This window comes from Arvicanthis niloticus, chromosome 10 (assembly GCF_011762505.2).
Source record: "Arvicanthis niloticus isolate mArvNil1 chromosome 10, mArvNil1.pat.X, whole genome shotgun sequence".
Lineage (NCBI taxonomy): Eukaryota > Metazoa > Chordata > Mammalia > Rodentia > Muridae > Arvicanthis > Arvicanthis niloticus.
In genome coordinates this window covers 24,483,888-24,504,716 of record NC_047667.1, presented here as the reverse complement: position 1 = coordinate 24,504,716, position 20,829 = coordinate 24,483,888, and the positions used below count along the sequence as shown (strand labels likewise).

At 44.0% G+C, this 20,829-nt stretch overlaps 1 protein-coding gene across 3 annotated transcripts in view; it reads left to right on the top strand.

Annotated features, from left to right (window-relative positions):
* Ipo9 (importin 9) overlaps positions 1 to 18,506 on the top strand; it is a 50,744-nt gene extending 32,238 nt beyond the window's left edge. For 2 of the 3 annotated variants that reach the window (XM_034512820.2, XM_076941252.1), the window contains exons 15-24: positions 5,495 to 5,721; positions 8,559 to 8,707; positions 9,529 to 9,657; positions 10,422 to 10,697; positions 11,542 to 11,708; positions 12,778 to 12,911; positions 13,673 to 13,795; positions 14,165 to 14,269; positions 14,482 to 14,558; positions 14,984 to 18,506. In XM_034512820.2, coding sequence (XP_034368711.1) covers positions 5,495 to 5,721; positions 8,559 to 8,707; positions 9,529 to 9,657; positions 10,422 to 10,697; positions 11,542 to 11,708; positions 12,778 to 12,911; positions 13,673 to 13,795; positions 14,165 to 14,269; positions 14,482 to 14,558; positions 14,984 to 15,094 — 1,498 coding nt within the window. In that variant the 3' untranslated portion in view covers positions 15,095 to 18,506. The remainder of the gene's footprint in view (positions 1 to 5,494; positions 5,722 to 8,558; positions 8,708 to 9,528; positions 9,658 to 10,421; positions 10,698 to 11,541; positions 11,709 to 12,777; positions 12,912 to 13,672; positions 13,796 to 14,164; positions 14,270 to 14,481; positions 14,559 to 14,983) is intronic. The other variant, XM_076941253.1, reaches the window with a different exon arrangement.
* The last annotated feature ends 2,323 nt before the right edge of the window (positions 18,507 to 20,829 follow it).

Below are 20,829 nucleotides of genomic sequence, written 5' to 3'. Positions count from 1 at the left end.
TTTATTGAATAAGTGCTACAACCATGAACAGAGACCCGTCTTTTCCTGTGCAATCTTAGTAAAGCCTGTCTTTGGCTATGAATGAATTTAAAATCTCATTGTGCTAAGAGAAAGCAAGTACAGCTTTTGAGAAAACTCTGAAACCTCTCTTCAGTGACTAAGGAGGGAGGCCTAACCTGGTTAACCACTTGCCTGTGTTGCTTCTGACCTTTGTAAAATTTGATTTTATCTACATGCATTAATTATTTCCTGAGGCCTTAAACATCCCTTATATCAAATGTCAGTATAAGATTAAAAGCAGGAGCTGGAGGTGTGGCTCAGCAGCTAAGAGAACATACTGTTCTTGAAGAGAACCCAAGTTTGATTCCTAGTACCCACATCAGGCAGTTCACAACTACCTGTAACTCCAACTCCTGGAGATCTGAAACACCAGACATCTTCATACATGGGTATGTACACATTAAATAAATAAATAAATATCAACAACAACATTTTAAAGAAAAAAGTTTAAAGCCTCTGCCAACTAGAGCAAAACCATAAAAAAACACATATACATACCAGGAGTAAAATCATAATAAATTTAAAAACAGGTTATTAGTAAAAGAGCTATGTCTTTGTGCTGTGATTTTACAGAAATGTTCAAAGTTGCAAACTGAGAAGAGTTTGTTGTTTCTTAAATACTCAGGTAAATGCCTCTTGTTTTCTGGGACATTTTAGACAATAGTACTTGTCAAGCATAACTTATTTACATTGATTCTCACAGAAAAGATTAGGATTTTAAAAGAAGCTTTTGTTTATTGTTATAAATGTGTTTGTTTACAATAAGCTTAAATTTTATAGTCAGAAAAAAAAAACATTGAGAGGCTGGAGAGCTGGCTCAGCAGTTAAGAGCATTGGTGTAAGTCATGAGGACCTGCATTAAGATCCTAGCCCCTGTACGACAAGCTGGCCACCCTGACACTTCTGTAACCCCAGCTCCAAGGGAGTTAGAGAGAGATGGGAGACTCACTGGGGCTTGCTGACTTTCAGCCTACCAGAGAAAACAAGCCCCAAGTTCAGGGAGAGACTGTGCCTCAACACTTCTGGTCTCCATAAACACCTGTATTCTCACACATACCCACACACACAAAAATATTTTAAATAACAATTAATAAAAACAAATCTTTGGGTTTGAGAGATGGCTCAATGGTTAAGAGTACTTGCTGAGATGAGCTTGCAGAGGACCTGGATTTAATTCCCAGCCCAAGTTCATAACCTCCTGTTACTCCAGCTCCAGGGGACCCAGTATCTTTTTCTGGCCTCCGTAGGCATCTGAACACATGTGCAAATATATATATCACATACATATGCGCACACACACAAAATTAAAATAACAAATGTTTAAGAGCAACCCTATGAAGAATTCTTAGCCATCTTTTTTTTTTTTTTTTTTTTTTTTTTTTTGCTTTTCGAGACAGGGTTTCTCTGTATAGTCCTGGCTGTTCTGGAACTCACTAGACCAGGCTGGCCTTGAACTCAGAAATCCACCTGCCTCTGCCTCCCAAGTGCTGGGATTAAAGTCGTGTGCCACCACTGTCCGGCTCCATCTTTTCTTTTTTAAAGATTTATTTATTTAATGTATATGAATACAGTGTTGCTCTCTTCACACACACCAGAAGAGGGCATCGGATCCCATTATAGATGGTTGTAAGCCACCATGTGTTTGCTGGGAATTGAACTCATGACCTTTGGAAGAGCAGTCAATGCTCTTAACTGCTGAGTCATCTCTCCAGCCCAGCCATCTTTTCTTCTCGGCCAAAAATTTCAATTTAGTCATTTCCTCTTTGGTTTTCTAGCCTCTATATCCCTATCACATTGCTAAAACTATGGAGTTTTTTGTTTCCAAGTTTAATTTTATTTAATTAATGTGTATGTGGGTATGTGCAAGGGAGTGCAGCTACCTCTAGAAGCCCTGGACATGCAGGCCATTGTAAGCTGCCCAGCATGGATGCCAGGGAAAAAAATACAGGTCCCCCGGAAGAGCAGTCTTAACCACTGAGACTGATCCAGCCCCTGAAGTTTCTAAAACCGTAACATTAGAGTTACAAAGCATCTTGGCTTTTTTCTTTTGTACCAGCTTTAATTTATTCCTTCATGGAGTGGCTTTTATTTCAGTATAAACTACCTTAAATGATTTCTGAAACAATATAAGATATTTATTGATGTATAATTATACTTGTGTCAGATTTCTCTAGAAAAAATTTACGACTGACTTACTTTTTATTATTGTTTGTATATTTGTTTCCTGTGTATGGGTGTTTTGTCTGTGCACTGGGAAGTTGAGCAGAAGCCATCAGATCCCCCCTGAAACTGTGAGCATGCTGTGAGTGTTGGGAATTGAACCTGGGTCCTCTGCAAGAGCAACCCCTGAGCTCCAAACCCCTGAGTTCTAAACCCCTGAGCCACAGCTCCAGCCCTCCAGCCCCAGCCTCAGGCCCAACTTGTGAACACGATAAGGTGGCACCTGGCTCTAATCAGCTCTGAACTCTTCTTTTCTGTTGTTGTTTTATTACCTTGTTCTAATTATAAGGACAACAGTATTGATTTTCTATTCTAAAAGATCTGCTTCTCAGCTCAGATAACTATCACAACATCTGGTGAGAAGTTGAAACGTCATGTACAAGTTGCTGTAATGACTGAGGAGGAGGAGGTCTACTGCAGTCTGGTGTGACTAGTAGGAGGTGAAGAGGAAGTAGTAAGGAAGGAGCCAAGGCTGAAAACCAGGAAGGGCAAGGTCTCAGGGTACAAAGTTTTTACCATTCCTAAAGCAATAAATAGTAAGCTCAGGGGTCAGTGTTTTGACTTTGAGTTATTTGTAAGGTTTTACACACACACACACACACACACACACACACACACACACACTGGTAGAACCAGTAAGCAGTGACTATGTTGTAGCTTTTGGCTACTCAGGGGTCAGTGTTTTGACTTTGAGTTATTTGTAAGGTTTTACACACACACACACACACACACACACACACACACACACACACACACAGTGGTAGAACCAGTAAGCAGTGACTATGTTGTAGCTTTTGGCTACCCATAACTTTGTTTTCAGGATACCTCACCCTCTGGCCTCTTCAGGCACAAGGCACATGTGTGCTTTATATACATAGAAACTTAAATAAATCCAGCAAGGCAGGTGGTGGCACACACCTTTAATCCCAGAACAGAGACAGAGGCAGGTGGATCTTTGTGAGTTCTATTATAGCCAGGGATACCCTGAGAAACCCTGTCTCAAAAAAAACAAACAAACAAGAAATGAAATAAATGAATCCAAAAATAAGTTCAAAAAGAAAAAAGTTAGGTCTGAATAGAAAGCAAGTCTATGGCAAAGCTGAGCCCATCCGTAAACCATGGCTTCACTGGTCACTGTGGAGCTTTACAGTCAGTATGCGTTAGTCAGCTATAAAACAAACAAGAATGGGGTGAGGTGACGCACCCCTAAGCCTGGCACTGAACTGTGGAAGCAGAGGCAGGAGGATCTCTGTAAGTTCAAGTCCAGCCTTGTCTGCATAGCAAGTTCCAGGCCAGTCATATTGAGACCCTGTCTTTAAAAAAAAATTATTGAGTACCTGTTAACAGGGTGTTGTTTAGAGAAACCATGCTTTTATTTATATTTATTAATGCCATTCTATATAAATGGCATTTTAAAATATTATTTAATAATGTTATTAGTTATTCATATGACCAGGCCAATCGAGGCAGAGTTTATGAATTTTTAAAAGGAGCTTTAGCACAATTACTGGGTGAATTACTCCTTATCTATTTTTTTATATGCGCTTTCAGTCTTCTTTCTCCTCCTCCTCCTCTTCTCCTTCCTTCTTCCTCTTCTTCTTCTTCCTCTCTCTCTCTCTCTCTCTCTCTCTCTCTCTCTCTCTCTCTCGGAGCAGCCAGCTACCACTGTTGTTCCCCAGTAATTGGCTGTAGTCACTTCCACTTTTATTTAACCAATAGCTTTAAATTTGGGGAAAAGGCTTATGTAGCATCACTTGGTTTATGTGAGGACATGCTTGAGGTTGGGGGGCAGCCAGATCTTGGAGGCCAGCATTTAGCATTTGAATAGATAACAGCACCAGACCAATCCCCACAATTCTATTGTAATTTTTTAATTAATTACATTTGTGTGGATATGGTAGGAGGGCATGTGGGCATATGAGTCTGCTGTGGCACACAAAGAACAACTTGTGGCATTCAGTTCTGTCCTTTGACGAGGGTCCTGGGGATCAAACCGAGAGCATCAGGCTTGTCCGAAGATGTCTTTATCATTGAGCCATCTCACCGGCTGTCTTCATCCCCTGTGTCTAACTACAGTGCTGAAAGGAAAGACTCATGGGACTGGAGGTGTCTTCAGTGCTGGAGCCTTCGCCCAGTACACGCAAAGCCCAGGATTCCATCCCCATCAGAAAAGAAGGAAAGTGCAGGTTTAAACAGTGTGTCTATAGCATTTATTTCCTGTGAGAGACAGTGAGCAACATTCAGTAAATACTTGTTGATTAAGAGGTGGTTAGAGGGGACTGGAGAGATGGCTCAGTGGTTAAGAACATGCTCTTCCAGGGCCCTGAGTTCAATTCCCAGCAAGCACATGGTGGCTCACAGCCATCTGTAATGGGATCCGATGCCTTCTCCGGTGTGTCTGAAGACAGTGACAGTGTACTCATATATATAAAATAAATAAATCTTTTGAAAAAAAAAAAAAAGATGGTTAGGACTGCATCCCACATGTAAAGTACTAATTCTGTAAGCATGCATAATACTAAAATTAAACTCATTTTGGCACTCAAAACAAAGTTTGTAACATGGAAATTAAAAAATAGTCTCCCATTATACAATTGTAACAAGATGTTTTAAGACTACATTTATTTGTTTGTTTGCTTTTGGTGGGGTGTTGTGTTTTGGTTTTAAGACAGGGTCTCACTGTGGAACCCCTGCAGCCTGGACTTGCTTTGTAGACCAGGTTGGTCATGAGCTACAGCGTGTAGAAGTTGGAGGATAACTTCCACTGTGTAGTCTCTGGGGATCCAGCTCAGTTCATCAAGTTTGGAAGCAAGTACCTTTATTGGCTGGGCCATCTTGCCAGCTTTTTATGTCCAAATCTTGGTAATGCAATTTAACACTGTAGTCTGAGAACTCAAGACATTTAACCTAGTATCTTAATAATTTGGATGTGATAATGTGGTTGTATGAAATTTTAAAGAAAATACAAATAGGATAGCAGGGTGGTTTAGTGTTAGAGCACCTGCTCAAACATGTATGCGAGACCTGGGTTTGATCCCAGCAAAGAGGATATGTATGTAATATGCTACAGAAAAATATGAAGACATAGCTAACTACAGAAGTAGCTTTGTAAAGCTACGTAGGCATGCATATGTCATATAAGATTGGAAAGGCTAAAAGCTTGAAGGGCCTGCTTACGAGTAATTAATTCTTAATTATGTATCTCTGTCTCTAGTTATTGTGATCAACTGAAAGTCTCAGAGAGTACGCATGTGCTTCAGCCCTTCCTCCCCAGCATCCTTGACGGCCTAATTCACCTAGCAGCCCAGTTCAGCTCAGAGGTCCTCAACCTGGTGATGGAGACCCTGTGCATCGTTTGTACTGTTGACCCAGAATTCACAGCAAGCGTGGAAAACAAAATCTGCCCCTTCACCATCGCCATTTTCCTAAAGTACAGTAATGGTATGCCATCTGGAAAGAAATGTTGATGAGAAGCACTCAAAGAAGTGGTAACTGGTGGGTTAGGAACTACCCTAGTTAACAAAGGAACTAGACATGGCAGCATTACAAAGTTGGATGCCAGTTTCTGTGATTTTATAAATTTAAAAACTAGGAAAGATAGTACATAAAGACTAATGCAAAAACGACCTCATTTAAAGCTCTTCTGAAGGAGTAGGAAGGTAAGTGAGTAACTTCCTAAGAACAGATTGGAAAAGGAGATGCTGAGACTCGGGCGGGTGCGGCTCAGTGATAGAGCCCTTGCCTAGCGTGTTCGAGGCCCTGGGTTTGATCTCAATACTGGGGGGAAGAAAACACTGAAGACAGAAGCATGCGGAGAAACCTTGCACACCTGAGGCAAGTGCTTTGCTGCCCAGCCTTTGCGCTCAGAGCTTTGTGTAGCCCAGCCTGTCCTTGACCCTGCCATCCCTGCTCCTCCCGCTCCTCCCAAGGGCTGGGTTGTAGACACAGGCTTTCAAACCCAGCACAGGTTCTTTATAATACTAAAAATAAGCAAAAGACAGATTTCCCCAGAATGTACATAAAAAATGTACAAAGTTTTAGTTTTAGCTTAAAAAGAGGATATGCATGTAGCTATGTATGCTGGAAAGAAAAAATGCCAGAAGAAAATGATTGGAAGTATCACAGGTATTATCTCTAGGTGGAAGAATTACAGGCTTTTTTTTTTCTTTTTTTTTTTATTAGATATTTTATTTACACTTCAGATGGCATCCCCTATCCCCAGGCTTTTCTTTCCTTCAATACTTTTCAGCATTTTAAGCTTTTATAGTAAACATATTTATGCTAAGTACCAGAAAAAAATATTAAGGATATTTGTTTTAAAAATTGAAGCTAAAAGACATAGAGGAATGGTAGTTATTGGTATGATATCATGCTATACATGTTATTTCATTTGTTTGGGGTTTTTTTTGTTTTGGGTTTTGTTTGTTTGGGGTTTTTTTGACAGTTATGTTCTGCAGACCATGCCTGCTGATCTCTCATTCTTAGGCTTCATTAATTATCTGAAATGACTATTTATATTTTTATTTACCCATTCCATTAATGGAGAGCTAGAGTGTTCTTTTTTTTTTTCTATTACAAACAGTGCTATAGTTACTTTTACTATACACCTTAGTGTGCACTGCATGTATCTTTTCATGCTACATGGCAAAGGTAATTTTATTAAGTGGGTAAAGCAGATTAACAAGAAGTTCCATCTCTCAGCCTCGGCCAGGTATACATAGCTATGATCTAGCCCTCGGGGCTAAGGCTGGAAGATTACAGATTGAAGGCTATATAGTGAGACCTTTTCTCAAAACAGACACCAGAAAGAAGCTCCATCTCTTTATGAAGCTCTCTCTGCTTTCTGAGGGCTTGTGCCTTTTGCTACAGGTAGAGCCCCAGGAGTCCCTCCTGTTCGGCATGACTACTCCCTAAGAAATATGTGTGACTTCTCCTTGAAAAGGTGTGAAAAGGGCAGGAGAGGGGTGAGCATTGGCTGCTCTTCCAGAGGACCCAGTTACCTACATGGTAGTCCAGACTCTTCTGAAATTCCAGTTCTAAAGGACACCCCCCTCTGGTCTCCTTGGGCACTACACACATGGGTACACAGACATGTATGCAGGTAGATTACCCACATACAAAATAAAAATAAATAAATCTAATTTTTTTTAATATATGAGAGGCTGGGGACAACAGTGTTTTGTTTGTTTGTTTGTTGTTTTGGTTTGGTTTGTTTTTTTTTTTTTTTTTTAAGTTTTATTTTATTTATATGAGCACACTATAGCTGTCTTAAGACATACCAGAAGAGGGCATCAGATTCCATTACAGATGGCTGTGAGCTACCATGTGGTTGCTAGGAATTGAACTCAGGACCTCTGGAAGAGTAGTCAGTGTTCTTAACGACTGAGCCATCTCTCCAGCCCAGGACAACAGTGTTTTAAATTTTATATCTTTTTATTCTTTTTGTTTGTTTTGAAACAGGGTCTCTTTATGTAGCCCTGGCTGTCCTTAAATTCTGTAGACGAGGCTGGCCTCAAACTCATATAGATCCTCCTGCCTCTTCCTCACAAGTGCTGGAATTAAAGGCATGGTCACCACCCCAGCTTTTCTCCTCCTCCTCCTCCTCTTCTTCCTCCTCTTCATCTTCTTCTTCTTCCTCCTCCTCTTCCTCTTCTTCCTCCTCTTCCTCCTCTACCACCTCTTCTTCCTCCTCCTTCTCCTTCTTTGATTATACATTCTTTTTTCTTCTTAAAGATTTATTTTATGTATATGAATACACTGTAGCTGTCTTCAGACACACCAGAAGGGAGCATCAGATCCCACTACAGATGGTTGTGAGCCACCATGTGGTTGCTGGGAATTGAACTCAGGACCTCTGGAAGAGCAGTCAGTGCTCTTAACCGCTGAGCCATCTCTCCAGCCCCTTTCTTACGTTCTTATATCAGGAGGGGTTGTTTGCTTTTTGGTTTGGGGGCTTTTATCATTGGATTTTATTATTATTCCAGGTTTCAGGAAAACAAAGATCTTAAAATTTGCCCCAGAAGAAAAGCCTACTTTAACTTTAGGAGTAGCTATTAAAAAGTCCATGCCCGGAAGAAAACATCTATTGTATGTTTTGAAGACTTAGCATCCCCTTGCTCTTCAGGTGATTCCTGTGGCCAGCTGTTCTACTTCCCATTTCCCAACTGTGTGAGATTTGATCTGTGCAGAAGTGTTTGACTCCTGTTAGACTTAGAACAAGAAACAAGCATCATTAGACCACAAGTAGACAGGGCTCCATGTTACCTTATCCACCTCAGATCCTGTTGTCGCCTCGCTGGCTCAGGACATCTTCAAGGAACTGTCCCAGATCGAAGCCTGTCAAGGCCCAATGCAGATGAGGCTGATTCCCACTCTGGTCAGCATAATGCAGGCCCCGGCGGACAAGATCCCTGCAGGGCTCTGTGCGGTAAGTTAAGGTCTGAGAGTAAGAGAAGGAATGAGCAGGTACCGCCCACAGACCCCACCTGTGGACAGGACAGCAATCAGAGCTTGGAGATTAGTATACTGAGCTACTCTGTCCATGAGGACATATGGTTTTTTTTTTTTTTTTAAAGGGGGTGTGGAGGAGTTGACAGCATACTCCTTTAATCCCAGCACTGGGGAGGCAGAAGCAGGTAGCTCTCTAAGTTTGAGGCTAGCCTGGTCTTAGAGTGAGTTCTATGATAGCCAGGACTACACAGAGAAACCATTCTTGGAAAGAAGTGAGGAGTTTGGGGCTGGGTAGTAAGAGTGAATGTATATGTGTTGTGAGGTATGGTCTCACTATGTAGACTAGCTATATAGGCTGACCTTGGACTCCCAGAAACCTGCCTGCCTCTGTCTCCCCAACACTGGAATTATAGGCATGTGCCACCATGCCTGCTGGTATTTTCCCCCACTGCTACCAATCTGTGTCTATGTACACATGTTGCAAACAGGAGGACAACCTCTGGTGTCATCCTCAGCAACAGTCTATCTCCTTTGAAACAAGACCTCTCATTGATTTGAGTCTTGCCAAGTAAGGTATGCTGACCAGCCAGTAAGCCCCAGGAAACTTCCTTTCTCTGCCTCCCCAGCACCAGGATTATAAACACACATAGCATCCTGCCTGTCAATACCACCCACCCCCACAGCTAATGAAATTAATAAGCACTCTAGTGGAGCTGAGAGCTCCATGTACCTGACAAGCATCTTGGTTGGATACCTCCCTCCCCAGAAGTAATTCTGACTTTTCTTTCTTTTTTTCAGACAGCCATTGATATCTTGACTACAGTAGTTCGAAATACAAAGCCTCCCCTTTCCCAGCTCCTCATCTGTCAAGCTTTCCCTGCTGTGGCACAGTGCACCCTTCACACAGATGATAATGCCACCATGCAGGTATCTGAGACTTGGAGACTGCAGAGGAAAGAGTTTCCCTACCATAGCCATATAGTAGTAGGATAGGGAATCTGATGTGATTATGCTTTTGAAATATAAGTCTGTCAGCTCCAAATTTACCCAGAGAAACCCAGTGGGGTTGTGCTTTAAAGTCTGTTAACCATCTTAGAAAGTGTGAATACTAGACATCTGACTATCTATTTCTGATTGATGTTTTAGAGGAGCCTATAGATGGCCTCTATAGAGGTCTAGATTTGAGACCTGAATATTTTGTTGATAGAGTCAACAGAGTGATAAACCTGGAGAAGTGAAGGGTGTTGGGTACTCTCAGGTCTTTATTACTGGGGCTGTTTGTAAAAGCTGTAGGAAAATGATAGTAGATCCTGGTCACAGTAGAGATCCCTAGGCAGACAGTGATTTGTGTGAGGTCCATCTCCATCCCATGAAGACCTTAATACTCCTAATTATGGCTACATCTTAGGGTTTTGCAATACCAAAGGTAAATCTTTACTGGTAGAACTCTGTGTTCTTGGTCATTGATCATTATAATGAGTAGGCAGTTTTGAGGTAGATAATTGGGGAGAAGAAGGCTCTGTTAGTGCCTGTCTTTATCTATGAACAATAAATCCCTGTCTGGCGTTATGAGCCATATGAGCCCTCTAGGCTGGTTGCTCCCATGAGGTATAGACCTCTGTCGGTAGCAGTTTGAGGGTCTCCTTGCATCTGTTCTCCAGTGGCTAATCTTGCCATTTCTGTCCCCATAGAATGGTGGTGAGTGCTTGCGGGCCTATGTGTCAGTGACACTGGAACAGGTAGCCCAGTGGCATGATGAGCAAGGCCACAATGGACTATGGTACGTGATGCAAGTAGTGAGCCAGCTCCTTGACCCACGAACCTCAGAGTTCACTGCAGCCTTTGTGGGCCGCCTGGTCTCCACCCTCATCTCCAAGGCAGGGCGGGAGCTCGGGGAGAATCTGGATCAGATTCTTCGTGCCATCCTCAGTAAGATGCAGCAGGCAGAGACACTCAGTGTCATGCAGGTAAGGACAGTGGGGTACTAGGCTTTTGCTACGTGGGAATCAAATGAGGGTGTGGGTCCTGAGTTGTTTTATTCTCTCCTTATATCCTTGTAGAACAACTAAGTAAAATTGTGTCTGTTCTGGTGCAGGAGACATGAACATGGAAAGGTCCATGTTCAGTCCTATGAGTGGACTCTGCTGTATATAGAGAGATTTATTTTACATGTATGAATATTTTGCTTGCATGTATATATATGCACCACATGCATGGAGTCTAGTCTCTTGGGACTATAGTTAGAAATGGTCGGGAGCCACTGATGTGGAACTAGGAAGTAAACCCAGCTCCTCAGCAAGAACAACAGCGCCTTTAACCGCTGAGCCATTTCTCCAGCCCAGACTCTGTTTCTAGTATGGTTTTGGTTTTATTTGAGGTGGTCTCAGTGTGTAGCTCTGGCTAGCCTGGAACTCTCTATGTAGACCAGGCTAGCCTCAAACTCAGTGATCTGCCTGCCTCTACTTCCTAAGTATTAGGATTAAAGGTATGTGCTACCATGCCCAGCCTCAGAGTCTGTTTCTTGATTGAATGGCCCATTCCCTCTTCTATATCTATGAAATCTGTTTTCATGCTGGAGAGATGGCTCAGAGGTTAAGAGCACTGACTGCTCTTCCAGAGGTCCTGAGTTCAATTCCCAGCAACCACATGATAGCTCACAACCATCTGTAATGGGATCCGATGCCCTCGTCTAGTGCGTCTGAAGACAGCAATAGTGTACTCACATTTATAAAATAAATCTTTAAAAAAAGAAAGAAAGAGAGAGAGAAAAGAGATCTTTCCCTGAAAAGGGTAACTTTTCTTCTCTTCTAGTCGCTCATCATGGTGTTTGCTCATCTCGTGCACACTCAGCTGGAACCTCTGTTGGAGTTCCTATGTAGCCTCCCAGGACCGACTGGGAAGCCTGCCCTAGAGTTTGTGATGGCTGAGTGGACGAGTCGGCAGCACCTGTTCTATGGACAGTATGAAGGCAAAGTTAGGTAAGGCCCCGTGTATGCTCTCTGAGCTTTCCCCTTCGACTCACATTTAAATCTTTTGTTCCTGACTTACACCACTGATTTTTGTTTAACATATCCAGCTGTCCCTGTAGTCTCTGTTCTGTCTTTCTTGATAACCATATGATCTCCATGTTGAAATTCCCAATAAAACAATCAGTAGAGTACAAGGTGTATTTCTGATTTCTGCTAATAACCTCCTTTTTTTTTTTTGGGTTTTTTGGTTTTTTGGTTTTTTGAGACCGGGTTTCTCTGTATAGTCCTGGCTGTCCTGGAACTCACTCTGTAGACCAGGCTGGCCTCGAACTCAGAAATCCTCCTGCCTCTGCCTCTGCCTCCCAAGTGCTGGGATTAAAGGCATGCGCCACCACCACCCGGCTAATAACCTCCTCTTGAACAGACTTTGCCTAGTTAAGTACAGATAGTCTCTTACACTTCTTTATAAACCCAAGCTTAAGCCTGGTATTGGTAGTTCACCTTTAATCCCAGCACTCAGGAGGCAGGTAAATCTCCGTGAGTTCAGGGCCAGCATGGTCTACAGAGCTAGCTCCAAAGCAGCCAGGGCTACACAAAGAAACCCTTCTTGAAAAATGGATGGATGAATGGATAGATAGATAGATAGATAGATAGATAGATAGATAGATAGAAAACCTTTGCTTTGTATCTCCTTGGCCTAGACTTCTATCTTTTATTCTCCTGGTGCTAGGAACCAAACCCAGGGCCTTGAGTTTAGTAGGCAAGCCTTCTACCCCTGGGCTAAATCCCCAACCTCTCTAGCCTAGGCTTATTCTACTAGGTCTCATCACCCAAATACACTGACCAGTGTGGATAATCATTGTGCAGCTTGCCCACCCTAACGTTGTTCGAGATGCGCAGATATTAGTAACCACCTCATGTACACCAAGTCCATTCTTAGCTGGGCTCTGCTGCCTCCTCTAGTTAGTAGTAAAAAAGTTACTCCATCAGAGAGGGGGTCTTCATTTCTGAGGGTGAGCTAATCTACTTGCCAACAGCTCTAGATGGGAGCTGACTGACATTTTCTGGCTCTTGCCAGCTCTGTGGCACTATGTAAACTGCTTCAGCATGGCATCAATGCAGATGACAAGCGGCTACAAGACATTCGTGTGAAGGGAGAAGAGATCTACAGCATGGACGAGGGCATCCGCACCCGCTCTAAGTCAGCCAAAAGTAAGTCATGCTTCCAGTCCGAGGGGCTCCAGACACCTGGGATAGGGGAAGGAAGGGCTGTGCTGTGTTCTGTGGTCTTACTTCGGGTTTCATAAAGAAGAACCAGAAAACTAAGCAAACAATGAATCAGAATGTGTAGATCCTTCTTGTTGAAAATTGACAAAAATAATCTTGGGACAATGCTCCCCAGCTTCCAGCTTCATTCTAGGGCTCTGACAGGCGCTCAGCATGTCTTGGTTCTCACTGACCTTTGGCCTGTGGCTCCAATGGACTGTACGTGGAGTTGCTGCTCATGGTTGATTATCTGCTCTGTCTTAGAAGTTAAGTCCTGGCACCCCGTGCTGGCTTCACAGCTTGGTTACTAGTAGGAACTGATCTCTCGTCCTGAAACTCTTACTTCTCCTTATTGCTGTACCCAGCAGAATCAATTTAAATCAGTCTTTGCTGGACATAGGGTGGCGGAAAGCACTTCAGGGTTTTGCCTTACCCTTCTTTATAAACCCAAGCTTAAGCCTGGTATTGGTAGTTCACCTTTAATCCCAGCACTCAGAAGGCAGGGCCAGCCTGGTCTACAGAGCTAGCTCCAAAGCAGCCAGGGCTACACAAAGAAACCCTTCTTGAATATTGGATGATTGGATGGATGGATGGATGGATGGATGGATGGATGGATGGAACTGTGCTGTAGAGCTGTCAGAAGGATGGAGTGCTGCCACATTGAGCCCACTGACAGTCTAACTTGAGGCTTTCTGCTTCCTTCCTAGACCCAGAGCGCTGGACAAACATTCCTTTGTTGGTCAAAATCCTAAAGCTGATTATCAATGAGCTTTCGAACGTCATGGAGGCCAATGCTGCTCGCCAGGCTACTCCTGCTGAGTGGAGCCAAGGTGCACCAGACCCTTACTCCCAGGAGACTTGTAACTTGGAGAATCAAGTTCCATATTGTCAGATGTCAGTTAGGTTTATTCAGGCACAGATTTAAAGCTTGTGGTGCGGAGTGTTATTGAAAAGCTGTGCCATGGCTGACACTATCAGGTCTACTCAAGGTTGAAGGTGAGGGCAGCTGGAAGCAGGCTGCCTTATTCCTTCTTAAAAGCTTTAGTTTTTCCATTCAAATACCTGGGAGGGTTTGGTGCTATCACACTGGGGACTGTGGGCCACATTACAGAAACCCTCAGGGCCCTTCTGTTCTGACCTAGTAAGACTTGGGGAGGGAAAATGCATGAGTGTTTCAGCTGCTTTTTATCTTCAAATAGATGATTCCAATGATATGTGGGAGGACCAGGAGGAAGAGGAAGAGGAGGAGGAAGATGGTTTAGCTGGCCAGCTTTTATCTGACATTCTTGCTACAAGTAAATATGGTAAGCCATTTGAGAAAAGACAGGACAACACGGTAAATACCTTTTCTTTGCACACTTGGGCCAAGAATGGAGTGTCTAAGTAAAAGGAGATGTGGGCTCACGAGGGATGTTCCTGGGGCTCTGCACCTTCTGCCTCAGCCATGCGGTAAATGCCACCTCGGGCCTGATGGTGGCCTCCGTCCTGACTCGCCTGTGTTGGCTGTGTCTAACAGAGGAGGATTACTATGAAGACGATGAGGAAGATGACCCTGACGCCCTGAAGGATCCTCTCTATCAGATTGACCTGCAGGTGAGGGCGTCCATAGACGACTTACCAGTTACAGTATCTGTCAGAGCACGGAAGCACCATTATGGGTTTAAGTCCATTCATGGTTCGAAGAAAGTGGAGTGGGTGGCTGTCTGTTTGGGTGCTCAGGGCCCTGGGGCAGAGAAGGGTGCTAGGATTTTTATCCAGTCCTCTGTACCAGCAATAATCACTCAAAAGTGAGTCTACTTTGTGAACGTTCTCTGGGTGGAATAGAAAATGGCTCCCTATGGCATCCTGTCACTGGGTTGTATGTACATCTGATCCACAGATGTGAAAGCCTACCGCCTTAGGAAGCTGGCATTTGTCCGAAAGCCAGCATTCCTGTACCACTTGCTGGTGGTCCTTACCCTGCTGCATACTGCTAGTCTTGGGGGTGCTTGCTGATGCCTCTCTCCTTCTTCCTGCAGGCGTATCTCACAGACTTCCTTTGCCAGTTTGCTCAGCAGCCCTGTTACATAATGTTTTCATGCCACCTTAACGACAATGAGAGGCGGGTCCTACAGACTATTGGCATCTAAAAAGGAAAATCTTCAGCTTATTCTCCCTCTCCTGGCCCAGCCACAGACCATTCTACAGCCCTCTCCGGCCTTGAGATGCACTTTCTCTCAACCTGGAGTGGCTTCTGGCCCTCGGCCTCAACAGTGACACTGACACTCAGCCCTTGCTTACCAGGGCTGGCATTTTAAAAGCTAAAGCAAAGAACATTTATCAAAGTCCTGTGAAGATACCCCAAATCTGGAACTGTCTTTCTTGCCAGCTCTGCCCCCCTTCATTCCTAGCATCCTCTGTTGGCCAGACCAGAAACATTGATACCCAGGATGTGGGTTCCTGATTATTTTGCCCCAGCTCAGGAGCACAGGAAGTCACTACCATTAATATTCAGAAACATACCTGTTTGCTTTCATAGGACATCTGATGTATTCAGATAGGAACCCCTTAAGAGATCATTCTGCTTTCTGCCCTCGGCCGGTGATGCTCTAGGTTTTCAGTAAGAACAAGCTGGAGCAGCCACATATTAAGCCATTTCCAGTAACCTCACCTTCATGCTTTCCTCATGCAACACTAAGGGTCCTCTATCAAAGGCTCCATCTTCCATCTGTGCTTCATTGCATGACACAGCACCTCCCCCAGGCTGTTCCTATATATACATGCACACAAAGCAAGCCAGACAGATGGCAACTGGTCTTTTTTTTTTTTTTTTTTTTAGAAAAAAAAAATCAGGAAAAAAGATTTTTATTTCTAAATCTGCCTGACCTATCTATATTTAATATGCCTCTTCTGCACATAACCACAGAGTCTGATATTCAAAGGTATCGCTATCCCTCAGGAATCCTCTAAAGTGGTGAGTTGTAGCCCTCAAATTTGCAACATGTATTTTTCTAGGACAGTAAAGCAATCTTTACAAATGAATTTAGTCTGCATACTCTAAGGTGTCTCAACACCTCTACCTTCTGTTTCTTCCCTCTAGAAGCAAAGTGAAAACAGAAGAAAGCATAGCATATTTTGGCATCCTACTGTGATTTGGCAAGCAGCTCAGAAATCTTAGAGAACTGATATTTTTCATCCAAGTATGATTAAGAAGTCAGTGAGTGGCACCGCATGTGGATGGCACTGGGTTCAGGGGCATCCCACAGTGGGTTTCCCTTGTGTTATGACTTGAGAGTGGATGAAGATTGAGCATAGTAGCCTTTGGTAGTACCCATGTCTGGTGCTCCATTTTTAATAGCCGGAGCTATTTCTTTGGAGTGATGCTCTAACAAAAAGGAAAGGAAATGTAGTGGTAACTTGGGCTCTATTCTTAAGCAGAAGGGTAACAGTAGAGCACAAATAAGGCCTTTCCTGGAACCTAAGGACTCGGCAGCTTGTTACTGACTACACCACCAGATGTCCTTAGTGCTCAGCCTTGATTCAGAGCACTCACTAAAGCTTCCACTTTCTTCGTAAGAGCCTAAAAAAGTGTGTATAGTTGTCTTCTGGCTGGCAGTGTGGAGACCAGTATTGCCTCTGCCCTTGCTGCTTTTCTTCCTGAAGTTGAAGTTCCCGATAAAGAGAAATGATAACATACCTGCCCAGTGGTAACCAGAAGACCACAGTAGGAGCTTTGGAACCTTGTTCCATAGTTGACCTCAAAGCCAACCGGATTTGGTGCTAAAAACAGTAGACCATTCCACATGATTAAGTTCTCCAATGGTTTTGACACGTTAGAATGGTACCAGGTTAGCAGCATTGGCCTGCTGAATTTGAGGAAGCTTGGAGACCCCAGTTCATATGCCGACAGTAATGTGGATCCATTCTAAGCCTGCACATTAGAACAGTTCCCAATGTGTGGTGCCAAAATTAGCCCAAAGGTCCTGTCCTGTTCTCATGTTTCACTTTTGGTAGGAGGGCTAAACTCCTGCCTTAGGAAAACTTGAGAAACAGCTTCCTAGGAAGCCATCCTGGCCAACATATGTAACTGATTGGAATTGGGGGCTTATGCACCTTGAAGGACAGATGCTTGTGTTTTCAGAACATTTAACATCTGCAACACAGTGAAATCCCCATCCTGCTGAGAGACTTCCTAAGAGCAAGGAGAAAGCTCTGTCGGTGACTTTGTGTGACAGAGTTGAGCTCTGGCTTATATTTTGTCTCCTACAAAAGCCAACTCCATTTGGGAAAGGGGCAAGGCGGACTGTGGAAGACTAAGAAAAGACCAGTGAGCTCATGAGAGGTGTGGGCTCCCCGTGGAGAATGGTTTCCAGTGGGTGAAACGCTGGAAAGCTAAAGAGCGGATAAGATTCCAAGAAAGGGAGTTGTTTCACAAGTCACTGACTAAGAAGCATGAAGCTACAGCAAATGGTTCAAAAGCAGATGGATAGCAGTGGGGAAAGGAATGGCCGAGGCTGAGAAGGCCATGGTGAGCTCAAGTGGTCAACTAATGGAAACTAGCTTCTGCTCGGGTTAGCCGTTCTACCCCAGGGAAGTGAGCACTGACTAGCCAGGCTACAAGTCGGCCCTTTGTGGGAGAATTGGGGCTGGTCTTTGCTATGGAGATAAGTAGGTTTATTTATGCCAAGAAGTTTGAAGCCATTTGCAAAAGAAACTGACCTAAACAAGGAAAGAATGCCCATCAAATTTTAGATGACAGGAAACCTCTAGGAAGGGTGACATTTAAGATCCAGGTAAATCAAGTCATATGAAAAGGAGATTGGCAACAGTATTATCAGGAAGATTGGAGTACTGTGTACCTCATTAAAAGTACTGATTGTTAAGAGTCCAGAAAACTTCAGTGTATGGGCCCAGGTTATGGTCTAGGATACTGCAGATTTCCTCCACCTCTCTCCCTTTCAGTGATCCTGACTGATGACAGTACTCTGTAAAAGGACAACCGAGGCCTAAACTGTTTAGGGGAAGCGGTGACATGGCTAGGAAGGCTGGGCTCAGGACAGCACTTGAGCACGTGGTGGGTTAGTTCATCAACAAGTGCTGCCCCTGCTCCAAGCCCACCAGACAGACCAGTTGTGCCTGAGTACATAATAAAAGATGCATTTCTGGCTCCTGTCAGTTTCAGTGAATATTAAGATTGTGTCAGACACAGAAGGCCAATGCCTTAGGCTTTTCTCAAGAAGCCAGTCTAGGGCTCCTTGGTGGTGCCCACCTTATACCCCAGCACTTAAGAGACAGGCAAATCTCTTGAGTCCAAGGTTATCCTGGCCTACATAGCAAGTTCCAGGGCCTGCAAGACCTTGTCTTGGGGGTGGGGCAGGGGAAGCTGATTATGAGATCAAAAATCAATAACAAATGAGGCAAGTGCTATAGGAAAGATGGATACTGTGTACTGTCACCTCCACCCACAAAGACAGCTAGCAGTAATAGGATTGAGTCACTGCCATGAAGAAAGTGACCCTTCAATAAAGTGTCTTGCTAAAATGTGAGTGCTGAAATGCTAAACTGTTGAACGTGTTTATGTGGATGACCTCACACCTGCTAACCTTGCAAAAGGATCCTTCTCAACCCTTCTACAGATAGAGGAGAGCAGATACTGGCCAAGAAGCCTGTACTTAACAATAGTTACTGTTAGCTCTTCTGTGTGTTTGCCAGTCAAAGGTAGGGTAGGGTATTCTAGAGGGGTGGATGGTGACTATTTAAGAAGATTGTCATGAAGCGATTGCACTTGAAGAGCTTTTTTTTTTTTTTTTTTTTTTTTTTTTTTTTTTTTTAATAGGCACTGTAAAAATGTTAGAATGAGCTGGGCATGGTACAGCACACCTGTAATACTAGTAGAGGGTGAGGTGGGCGGAGCTCTGAGTGTCAGGCCAAGCAGGGCTACACAGTGAACCTGTCTTTTAAAAAAACAACCACAACAAAAATGGAGCCTGACGTATAGTGCGCTGGTAGAGCACCCGATTGATTGGCATTCACGGGCCCGGGTTCTACTCCCCACATAAGCACCCAGCTAGAAAAACACAAGTATTGTGATTCCTGGAGTCTGGGCCAGAAATAAAGCTGTAAAGATAAGTTGAGCCAAATAGTGAAGGCTCCAACAAGGCCTGCTTCCTCTAGAGAAAGATTGCACCTAAGAAAAACTAAAAGTGGTTTGGAGCCTGAGCTGAGTGGGAGGCGATAGAAGGTAGGAATGCCATCTGGCAGCAGATCTGGGTGGAAGAGCTGCAGCGTGTGCTGAGACCGGAACCAGGGTAGAGGAGATGAATCGGTGAAGCCTCATAAAGGCTTGATGACCCTTGGGGGAGAGACTCCCCAAAAGGACACCGTTTTCTCAGTGTTAACAGGTCCTCTGCGTCAGAGGAGTCAAACATTCTGCTGGTGGTCATATGACCAAAGCCCCACTCACAGAGATTAACACTAGATCTCAGTGCTTTATGAAGATTCCAGTAGCAAGCAGCCAAAAGTACATGTTAATAAAATTACAAAATCGGTGACCCATTTGCCTTTCTGTGAGGATAATGCAGGTTGGCACCAGCCAGCTAGTGATCTCATTTTGGGGGTTTTTGTTTTGGTTTTAGATGATTACAAAAGATCTCTCATGCCTGTGTGGCAAGCATGCAATGAGAAGGAAAACAGCCACTGGCCTGACTAGAAGGCCCAGGAAGCCCTTCAAGTCTTGGCATAGCAATATAGTTGGAAAGGGGGCTGGGATAGAATGCTATCCTGTGAACCTTGGTTTCCCTGCCTGTAAAATGGGGGACTGATGCCCAGCTCACCGGAATACAAGAAGAGTCCCATCCTAGCCCCGCCACAGAGCGGGAGCTATAGTTGTATCTGGCTCGACTTGCCTGGTTACATTTGACTGTGACTCAGTTCAGCCTCACAGATGCCAGTGCTGCTGCTAAATCAAGGCTCAGTAAGCCTTTGGGAGGACAGCTCTGTAGACCTGCCCCAGCTCCCACCTACCACCCACCATGCAATTTCCCCATGGTTACCTGTGACAAATTATTGGTGTATTGGTTTGCTTTTGCTTCCCCCTCCCCACCTCTCATTCTCAGAACATAATTAAATTTTTTGTATTTCATCACCTTAGTGAGTTTTAAAAGGTAGGAAACCACTGCATGAGGATTGTTATACTTCTAGATCCAAAGGGGGGAAAGCTCAGCTGAAATCAAGCCCAGAGCTGGGAGGGAGGTGGAGGTAGACTCCCACCGTAGGAAGTCCCTGGAGCCTGAGTCAGGACCTGGTGAGAGACTGGGAGAAGGCTGCATGGGATGCGAGAAGAGCTCTGTACCTAGGATATGTACACAGGCCAGAACTTACTGCACAGCGTGAGCATGTGTAAAACCAGAGCAAACAGGCCTGGAGTGCTTACCCCAGCATTTGGCACTGAATTCCCCCACTAGGTGGTAGGATAGACTCAGTCTGATCCATTTCAATTTTTAAAATAAAATTTTTTCAACCAAGTGGTGGTGTGCATACCTTTAATCCCAGCACTTAGGAGGCAGAGGCAGGCGGGCTGACCTCTGACTTCAAGGCTGTATAGTGAGTTCCAGGACAGCTAAGGGTACACAGAAAACTCTGTCTCAAAAAGAAACAGAAAAAAATCATTTTTTACATCTGACTCTGACGTTGTAGTTGCAGATTCTTAACTCTGATTTCCCTCAACAGCTTTTCTCCTCATGCCTGACTGGAAGGTTAGCAACTGCAGAGAAGCCAGTGGACGTACACCTTTGTGTTACCTTAAGCCTTCTCCAGATCAGAGAAAGACAGGGTGGAGTTTCCACAAGAGAGAAGCAAGACCAGAGGGGTCAGGTGGCTTTGAGCT